This window comes from Onychostoma macrolepis, chromosome 20, assembly GCF_012432095.1.
Source record: "Onychostoma macrolepis isolate SWU-2019 chromosome 20, ASM1243209v1, whole genome shotgun sequence".
NCBI lineage: Eukaryota > Metazoa > Chordata > Actinopteri > Cypriniformes > Cyprinidae > Onychostoma > Onychostoma macrolepis.
Window position 1 is genome coordinate 5663089 of NC_081174.1, and position 10026 is coordinate 5673114.

The window sequence follows — 10026 nt, forward strand, 5'->3', positions numbered from 1 at the left end:
TTCATCCCTTTTGTGATAATATTGTGGTAAATATTTGTGATTACTGCTGTATTTTACACTTTATTTATTTAATTTTACAGGGTTATAAGCGGCCTGGGGAAGGGATGTATGGCCCTCCTGCTAAGCGCCATGAGAGTGAAGCCTATGGTATGCAGTACGGTGGCCAGCAGCCTGACATGTATAGCCAATATGGTTACCCAGAGCGTAGGCCCATGCAAAGCCCATTCCCCTATCCATATGGACGCGATCGCATGCAGCCAGGTGGGCAGGGACCTCCTCAGCACAGCATGATGAGTGGTGGACCACCCCCATCCTCCAACTCCAGCGGTGGGCCTCAAGGGAACATGTGGCACACCAGGCACGACATGAGTTACGCTTACCCCGGCCGGCAGGGTCATGGTGCCCCCTACCCCTCCATGAGCCGTGGAGATGATCCAGAAGTCAGGGCCAGTCAGGACAATCAGTGGCCTGGTCAGCGTCAATCCCCCTACCCACCACACTCTTCGTCCTCTTCCAGCTCCATGCCCCCCATGGCTAGCCGGCAACCACCTTCTTCCTATCAGTCTCCTCCAGCGATGCCAAACCATATCTCTCGAGTCCCAAGCCCTGCACCATTCCCTCGGTCTGTGGGTGGCTCTATGTCACCCAATAAGGCTCATATGATGGCCTCTATGAAGCAGATGCAAAAGCCGTGTGGCCCAGGGTCGATGCCAAGCTCTCAAAGTAGTGGTCTTCCTGGGCAAGGCTTCCCGACAGTCCATCGGGAAGTCACTTACCCACTGGACTCTGTGGAGGCTACGCAGCCTCAGCTTAAACCTCGCCGAAGGTTAACATCCAAAGAAATTGGTAAGAAACTCTCTTCCAGTAATAACTTTTGAATGGTATGGCTATGACTAGGTTCTAACCATGCTTGTGTATCTTAAGGCACACCAGAGGCTTGGCGTGTGATGATGTCCCTGAAGTCTGGTTTGCTTGCTGAGAGCACATGGGCCCTGGATACTATAAACATCCTGCTTTATGATGACAACACAGTGTCTTCCTTTGGCCTGTCTCAGGTAAGTGTGTACCAGGCACCAATAGGCTGTAAGGCTTGGGTTCAGAGGGTAGGAAATGATCGCAAAAGACTTGCAATTTTGTGGTTGTATTTAATAGCAGTTTCTAATTAATGCTAGGTGTTTATACTTTGATAATGGACGTATTGGGTTTTTCCATTTCTAGATGCCCGGTTTCTTGGAGCTCATTGTTGAATATTTCAGAAGGTGCTTAATAGAGATCTTTGGGATCCTTGAAGAATATGAAGTTGGAACAGAGGGTCAGAAAACTCTTCTTGGACCATGTTCGGAGCCAACAGAAAAAGAGCAACCTTCCAATCAAGACTTAAAAAGCCAATCCAGTACAGAACAGGTGGAGAGATTAGATGTGGAGCCTGAGAAACCTCAACCGAGCAGCTCAGCAGCAGCACTCAATATTGAGAAAAGGGAAGACTCTGCAGAGGGTAAGGCCGACACTGGTAAAGAACCATGTCCTCCAGTGGAGCCCAGACCCAAGCAAGCCAGTAAGCATGACAAACTCCCAGTGAAAGTTGAGGAGAGAGAGGCTGTGGCTGATTGCGTGGAGGATCGATCAGAGCTGCTAGGCCTGGCCGGGGAATTCACCAGCGGGCTTCTGCATTGGCAGGCAGGCGGAGGGGACTCCACTGCCCACATCCAGACCTATTTAGATAGACGTAGGGAAGAAGAAGAAAAAGAAGAACAGAAGCCCTCAGAGAATCAGGAAGGTGCACAGGCACCTGGACAAGAAATGGTTGAAGAGGAGCACAGCAGGGAAGAGGAACTGAAAAGAGAGCTTCCAGGGCCCTCAGAGGAGAACTTGACAGCCACTGTGGATGACATGCTAAGTTCTCGTCCAGGGTCCTTATCAGGAGGTGAAATTCAGACATCATTCCCCTTCCGCAACAGAGAGAACCAGAGTGGCATTACTTTGCTGGAAGATGAGCCCCGATGCTGGGATGAAGCACCTCTTTCTGTCGCCGAGGGCTGGCAGGATGAGTTGGCCAAGCGCTGCATCTGTGTGTCCAACATCATTCGTGGACTCTCCTTCGTCCCGGGCAATGACAGCGAAATGGCTCGGCACCCAGGTTTAGTGCTCATTCTCGGAAAACTTGTGCTTCTGCATCATGAGCACCCTAAAAGGAAAAGGATGCCGCCGACCTACCAGCGAGAGGAGGAGCGAGGTCTGGCTTGCAGCAAGGACGAATGGTGGTGGGACTGCCTTGGTGCCTTGCGTGAGAACACCTTGGTCACCCTTGCCAACATTTCAGGACAGCTAGATCTGTCTATCTATCCGGAAAGTATCTGCCTTCCAATTCTGGATGGGCTGCTCCACTGGATGGTGTGCCCTTCGGCGGAGGCCCAGGACCCCTTTTGCACAGCAAATGGCTTCTCCTCGCTCACACCGCAGAGGCTGGTGCTGGAGTGTCTGTGCAAACTGAGCATCCAAGACTCTAACGTTGACCTTCTGCTGGCCACGCCTCCTTTTAGCAGGCAGGAGCGCCTCTTTGCCACATTAGTGCGGCACGTCGGTGAGCGAAAGAGTCAGGTGTGCCGCGAGATGGCCGTAGCCGTTCTCTCTAATCTTGCACAGGGTGACCCCACAGCTGCCCGAGCCGTTGCCCTGCAGAAGGGCAGCGTGGGAGCCTTGATAAGCTTCCTAGAGGACAGTGTTGCCATGGCACAGTATCAGCAGAGCCCTCACAGTCTCTTGCACATGGGACACCCCACCCATCCCGAGCCGCCCAGCATCAACATGATGTGCCGGGCCGCCAAAGCCCTGCTGGCCATGGCCCAGGTGGAGGAGAACAGGCCTGAGTTTGTGCTCTACGAGAGCAGGCTCCTTGATATCTCGCTGTCCTCCGTGCTGAACTCTGGCGTGGCGGCCATCCTGTGTGAGGTACTGTTTAAGCTCGGCCGCTCGTGACAGGCACAAAGGAGCGGGAGCCTAGAGTGCCATCATGGGAACGTACAGTACGGCTGAGCTGAGCCACAGAGATCACACAGAACTGTCGGTGTTATATTTTTATTTAAGGAAAAGAACACAAACAAAAATCGTTTTTACATACAAATGAATATATAGAGAATATATATAGCTCCTCTGCCCCATTTCCCAGTTTTCATTTTGGATTTTTAAATGATTTTAATACGGATATTTAATACTTGGTCTTTTGTTTTTTTGTTTTTTTCTATTCTTTTTTTTTTTATTTGTTTCGTTTTGTTTCATGTGTATTTTCTTTCGTTTGTTTTAACCAAAGTTGGCATCTGATACCGTTAGTTTTTAGAGTATTTTGCTCTCAGAATGTTTTTAATTGTTTTGATGCAGTGTTTCGTTTGTTTTCTTGTGGGACTTTGTTTATTCGGGGAATGCAGATTTATTTAAATTGTGAGACATGTTGTAGATAGAATTTCTCTTGCAATGTGTTGCGATAAAAGAACAAAAAAACAAAAAAAAAACACTGATTTTAAGACATACATGTATACAGCTCTGAAAAAAAGCATTGTGCAATAGATTTAGCTGGCTCGGAGGGGAGATAATGAAATGTGAATGACCACAGGCAATGTTCTGATCTGACCACCAGTATTGCACTGTTTCACCACACCAGTATCTGAGGGTCAAGCAAGTGTTGGTTCTAAACTGACTTGCTTCCATATTAGTGCAGCCACAGAGGGTCCTCTCTCTGACGGTGAACTCAAAGTGCTTCGGTTACCCCTCTTCTCTATTCTATATCCACGGGTCGATTTGTATATAGGAACTGTACATTAAATGGGCCCCGTTTCACGTTTTTTTTGTTTTCCTCCAAGAGATGTGGTATTATACAAAGTGAGTAGTTTATGCTACATGCTATTGACATTTTGCAAATAAATATTAAGTCATTGTTTTCAGGTGAGGATAGTCTTGAAACGTGTTAGGGGTCATTCACACAGGGTGGGTTCTTGCATTTGATCTGTGCTATTTTTATTTAATTGTCGGTCATACGTGCACAACCGACATTATTTGGTGGTTGTGATGCACATTGCTGTTTTTGGTGTCTTTCAAGATGCCACTGAAGTTGAAATACATATTTTGAAATGCTGGACTGCAGAGAACATGTCAGTTTTACAACAGTGGACCAGTCAGATGAATTCGGGTGCTGGAAAAGCATCTCCAAGGGATCGAGCATGTATATTAGCAACTGCATATGGGAACGCGTACACGCACCTGTTCAGTTCCCCCGTTTTTAATGCAAGAACTTGTCCTGTGTGAACGCCCCCCAAAGACTTTCCTGTGTGTCCTATAATGGAGTTCTGTGTGACAGAGATAGCAATGGCTCCCTCTAATGGCCTTAGATTTTTGCAAATACAGGCTAACTGAAAGACGTCCGATGGCATAAATGTAATTCAATGTGAAAGTTACCCCAAAATGACTTAACGATTTTAACAGAAAATATGTACAACTCTTTATGTAAGCTCTTTTTGCTCAATATGATTTGATGACCATTGTTTATTCAGTATAAAGTCTTTATACATGTTCCACATGTTAAAAGTAAATGTACATGAAATTTGGTCGAGCACTGTGAACGTTGTTTTTCAGTGTGGTGTTATTTTTTTGTGTCCAAAAAAAGTTACCGAACCATGTATATCCTCAATATTGTAATATTTAAAAGCAAAAAACTTAATTTACTAGCAGTTAAGGACGATCGGTACATTTTTTTCCTGTCTACCCATGCAGTGCTCTGTGCTGCTTCCGTCACATCCACAGTTTAACCAGATTACGTGACCCTAAATGCACAGAAAACACTCACATTGACGCACACTGAGGGAGGGCTGTCGTTCTGGAGCTTTTCTTTAGTCACTGCAGGGCACATGTTTTTGTCCTTGGTCCCTTTTTTTTTTTTTTTTAGTAAACTGCTTTTCAGGGACAGCATGAAAACAACTTCCACAGAGTATTACAAGATGCTTTTTATTAGACCTTGTCATCACATGATAGCAATTTAACACAATAGTGACTTTAGTTTGATATTTAATGTATAAACACCACCAGCCAAAGGGCAGTGATATTATTTACTAGCCCCACACAAATGTCCAAAATGTATGGTTACCAAAAAAAAAAAAACCACATTAAATAACTGAGATAGTACAGTATGTACAAACATAATACTTCCACACTTGTGACTGCAGGTGCAGAGTCTCTTGGCTCAGGCCTTGTAGATTCCAGTGTGGCACAAGAAATTATGGCAGACAACCAAGTTGAGTCTTTCTGGCCTTCAATGAGGCATTCTCCAGTGCTGTGACCACAAACCTGATCCTTGTTGCCAGATCTAAAATGGCAGTTTTTGGCTCACACTTGACCAAGCTGACTATCTGAAAAATATTCTTCCCAGACAGTCAGTTAAAGCTGTCCGTTTTTGATAATAGATTGTAAATTCTTCTCATTTTGACTTGAAGATGGAATTCCAATCAAATGGAGAATTCTCTTGAGCCTCTTCATTTTTGGGGATGGCGGGAAAAATGGACTGCATTTTCTGACGAAATTCCTTCAGCTGCCATAGAGAAATTATATATATATATCAAACAGTAGTTGCAGATTATGGTGGGAAATAGATGGCATTTAAAAGCATCACTTTAAGCAGGTACATACACTGTGGATGCCCAGAGCCTTCCAAACGGTGAAGCTCAGGAGACCAACTCCACACCAGGCGTAAAGTGAACCCCATCCCAACGCCCGCAATGCTAACGACGCGCCGCTTTCTGGCACCGCAGCAGTTCCTATCACACCCTGAACACATTCAGAGAAAAAGAGGGTCATTTACTGCAGATCTCGTATTGTACCAAAGTATTTTGCTCAGTATGCTTTCGCTTATAAGCTATTAGTGTATATTACTAAATACTACTTTGGGTCCAGTGAAACGCCGTTCAGAACCCATTTTACTTCTGTAGATTGGATTAGATTGGAGGACATTGATTTGATCTGTCAGACTTTAATTTAGATCATGGAAATTGAGAATGAATTGATTCATAACGACATTCGAACAGGAAGTCATTTCAGAGGAAGACGACATTGTTCTGGAAACAGCATAAATACATAATATATGACTGTTTAAATCTTCACAACCAAACCAGCATTAAAAAGTCAACAAAACCCCATTTTTCCTCAGATTTCAGGAGTAAAAAGCATTGAACACATCTGCAACCACACTTAATATTCCCCCTCCAAAATATAAAAGGTTAAAAAAATCTGATACTTTAGAGGGAAAGAAAACACATGAGGTATGTATTTAATTATATTCTGAAATAATAATTTAAATGCAACAGTATTCAGAACAGATATAAAAATATAGCGTAGGTATAAAACAAACACATTACTGGGATTCATTACAAACAACATTAATTATAAATACCAAACTTTTTTAAAGAGAATCAAACTACTGTTAAGTCCCTTAAGAATATAAGCAGCAGCACGTTTCAGATGATAAAAAAAAAAGATACGTTAATTTTTTTCCCCTTTAAAGTAATGCATTTATGAATTGCACAAAATAAGATCAGGAACATAGTTTATTAAGAAAGTAAATAGGGACCATTTTGATTTCATGTTACTTTAACAACTAAGTAGTTTGTTTACGTAAGTCTCCAACAGATGCAGCCACTGCTAATGACATTAACTGATTTAATGTAATTTAGCGTTTTTAGTGCTCAACCTATTAGATTTGCTGTTATTAGAGCTTAACATTTTGCAGCCATCGAGGAACATGCTCTAGAAACATGTTTTAGTGTTTTATTGTTATTAAACAATAATAAAGATATGACAACTAAAGATACTATTATAATTATGATTATTAAAGATTATAATCATTTTAACAAAATTATTTATAAATGTTGTATTCCAAAGTGATTAGGCAGACAGAAAAGCTCTTATAAGCTTACATTGATGAAGGCAGGAGACAGAGAGGCAGAGATATCATACAAATTTGAGAGTGGGCAGAGCAGCATCATATCATTGTGGTGGTGGTCTCTATATATGACTTGAGTCCCTCCATCAATGTTAGCTTAGTTATGGGAGAGTTCTGTCTGCCTAAGTGTGATCACTTAGGGGGAAAAAAATCAATATCACATAGATCATTCATGTCCATATTACAGGAGTGCAGGACAAGCTGATACTGTGCCAAAGTGACACTGCCCTGAGAGGACATAACAGGTCTGGTCAAGTGATTTGTCATTAATGGAACCGGGCAAGACATATGATCCGTCGCGTCACTGACCTCATATTGGATTTAGCCACTTAAAAAGCATTTTTGGCAAGACATGTGTTTACTGATGTGAGATAGTGGTCTAAAAATAGGAATGCAAAAAAAACAAAAACAAAGAGGCCTCTGTTCCTTTCTGAGTTTATGTTCAAAACAAGTCATAAAATGGAATCGATGTCAGCATTTACGCAATGTCTAATTCTGTGAAGTTAGCAGACATCAGCCCGCCATGCTCTACTGATTAGATGAATAACCAGAGCAAAAAAACAGCTTCCAAGAAAGAAGAAAAAGATTTCTGTAAGCAGAGGAGCACTATGATTTTCAAAATATTTTAGGACTAGGACTAATATAACACACTAAATGGGACTGCACAAAAAAATAAAAAAAATCATTTTTGCTCCACTTAATTGTGACAGGGTCACTGTCCATTTCACATGTACAATTTTAATATTGTTGATGATAATAATAAGATTATTTTTTACATTTAAATGCCACTTCATAATGGCAGTGCCACTTTTCACTTATATTGAGTTAACAAAAAAAAAAAGTTTATTTTTTTTATTCTACTTAATTGTCACAGTCGAGTTGAATATTATAGTTGATAATATTATTATTATTACTATTAATAGGATTTTTTATTCCACCTAACTATTAATTTTTTTAATATGGTTAACATTTTACTTGAGCCTTTATGCACAATGCATTATAAAAGTAGTTTTAATGCATTAATTATGCCTTACAATGAACCTTATAATGCATTGTACAATCTCATGAATAACATTTTATTAATTATAACACTTACTGTATCAATTCATTGCTACACTATGAATTTTACATTTGGTTACAGTTATTTATGACAAGATATAATGTATTACAAATGCACATTATGAATAATTATAATGCATTACACCCTTTAATAATCCTTTATAATCCATTATAAATAAAGGCTTTAAGTAAAATTATTTTACAACAGCAACATATTTCGGTTATAATTTCTTCACTTTCATGTGGCATTTAAATCCTTATAAGACTTTTGATTTCTAATAAGTTGATGCATGTTAGTACTAAATGTCAGTAATGCGTTGCAGAAAATCTTGATACCTTATTGAACCACTCAGGACTCTTCTTCTTAGCCATGGCAAGGGTGGAACCGAACCCTGCAATCATACCCGCTGTGGCTACAGTAGTGAGGAAAGCACCACCTGAGTAAGAGATAACAGACCGAGGTGAATATTTTAAAGGAACATTCATAGTTATGAACATGCTGTCGATAACGTGACAACACTGTCTGCTTCAACAGCAGCCCGGACAATAATATATACACCACAGTAATAACACTGATCCAAAAGCTATTGGATTAAAGACAGAGTTAAAACAGAAGGAATCACGTACTACAACCGCACTACTATATTTATTGAAATACTTTTGAGGCATCATTAACTAACACTGACTGCAGCACATTTTGTGTTTGTTGGCAGAGAGTGCAGGTCCAGAGCCAGACTCATGCGTTCATCTTCTACAGACCACATGAACTAACAGCACCATGACAAACGCATAGAGCGCGAACAGAGCAGAGGACCACAGGAACTGATTTTAGTGTGCTGTATAAAGAGGTTTGAAGAAAATCTAATTTAATTGCTGAATGATAAGTTACTATGTAAAATGTTACTATAGTAAAAAAGGCACTGAAAATCTTACCTAGAATTTGACATAATATAAACAATACCACATTGTAAGAATAAATTAAATAGATTATGATAATACACCATTTTTAAATGGAATTATTTAAAATCGATTCTATTTGCTAATTAAAAGTGCCAGAATTGTAGAATGTCGCGAATATGGATTTAACCGTCTTAAAACCAGATATGAAGCATGCAATACTACTCTACAGGTACTGAAGATTAACATGAGATTGAGTGAAACTGTGTGTGTGTGTTATGTCCCCTTTAAGTAGCACAGATATATTTGTAGCAATAGCCAAAAATACACTGTACCAGTCAAAAATATCGATTTTTCTCTTATGCTAAAAATCATTAGGATATTAATTAAAGATCATGTTCCATGAAGATATTTTGTAAATGTCCTACTGTAAATATATCAAAACTTAATTTTTGATTAGTAATATGCATTGCTAAGAACTTCATTTGGACAACTTTAAAGGCGATTTTCTCAATATTTAGATTTTTTTGCACCCTCAGATTCCAGATTTTCAAATAGTTGTATCTCCGCCAAATATTGTCCGATCCTAACAAACCATACGTCAATGGAAAGCTTATTTATTCAGCATGTATAAATCTCAATTTCAGGAAATTGGTCTTTATGACTGGTGTTGTGGTCCAGGGTCACATGTCACATTTAGGTCTAAGTTTCTGCTTTAATGTATGATTACTCAGAATAAGGTCAGTTATCCAAATGAGTGATATCGATAATTCATAAACACCAATGGCCGAATATGCTATTAAAATACATCAAACCTTTTATCAAGCGTGATTTGTCGTCTTTGGTGTCATTGGCCGTCCTCCTCGCGCTCTGCTCCACTGACATCTTGAACAGGTCCGACTGACACAGACGTCCGGCGGAAACACGTCAGGCGGAACCTTCACAATACAGAGAGAAACAGTGGAAACGATGCACAGCTTTCACTGGGCATAAATGGCATTATGAGCGTGCCTGCGGTTATATTCTTACTCTTAAAGTGTATCTATAATTGACACACGATAACAAGAATAAAATCCACGTTAAATTCAAAT

General features: G+C 40.6%; 2 protein-coding genes across 3 annotated transcripts in view; one reads left to right on the plus strand and one right to left on the minus strand.

Annotated features, from left to right (window-relative positions):
- The window catches only part of arid1b (AT-rich interactive domain 1B), a 92466-nt gene extending 87851 nt beyond the window's left edge, over window positions 1–4615 (plus strand). The window contains 3 exon segments of the mRNA XM_058755844.1: window positions 81–846; window positions 925–1055; window positions 1219–4615. Coding sequence (XP_058611827.1) covers window positions 81–846; window positions 925–1055; window positions 1219–2976 — 2655 coding nt within the window. The 3' untranslated portion in view covers window positions 2977–4615.
- A 361-nt stretch (window positions 4616–4976) lies between these two features.
- On the minus strand, window positions 4977–9983 carry tmem242 (transmembrane protein 242). 2 transcript variants are annotated; one of them, XM_058755851.1, is made up of 5 exons: window positions 9965–9983; window positions 9751–9873; window positions 8375–8475; window positions 5671–5808; window positions 4977–5572 (listed from the first exon to the last, which is right to left on the minus strand). In XM_058755851.1, the coding sequence occupies exons 2-5, from the start codon at window positions 9818–9820 to the stop codon at window positions 5462–5464; spliced, it is 420 nt and encodes a 139-aa protein (XP_058611834.1). In that variant the 5' UTR covers window positions 9821–9873; window positions 9965–9983; the 3' UTR covers window positions 4977–5461. The 2 variants fall into 2 exon arrangements, with proteins under 2 accessions (XP_058611834.1, XP_058611832.1); XM_058755849.1 differs by lacking the exon at window positions 9965–9983 and having other exon boundaries at window positions 9751–9925.
- Window positions 9984–10026: the final 43 nt, after the last annotated feature.

Excerpts from the sequence above, each read along its gene's own strand:
- tmem242 (XM_058755851.1), bottom strand. The coding sequence starts at position 9,820 with ATGTCAGTGGAGCAGAGCGCGAGGAGGACGGCCAATGACACCAAAGAC. Across the intron at positions 5,809-8,374 it reads GTCCTGAGTGGTTCAATAAG|GGTGTGATAGGAACTGCTGC; the intron begins GTATCAAGATTT and ends GAATGTGTTCAG. Across the intron at positions 5,573-5,670 it reads AGGCTCTGGGCATCCACAGT|CTGAAGGAATTTCGTCAGAA; the intron begins GTATGTACCTGC and ends TCTCTATGGCAG.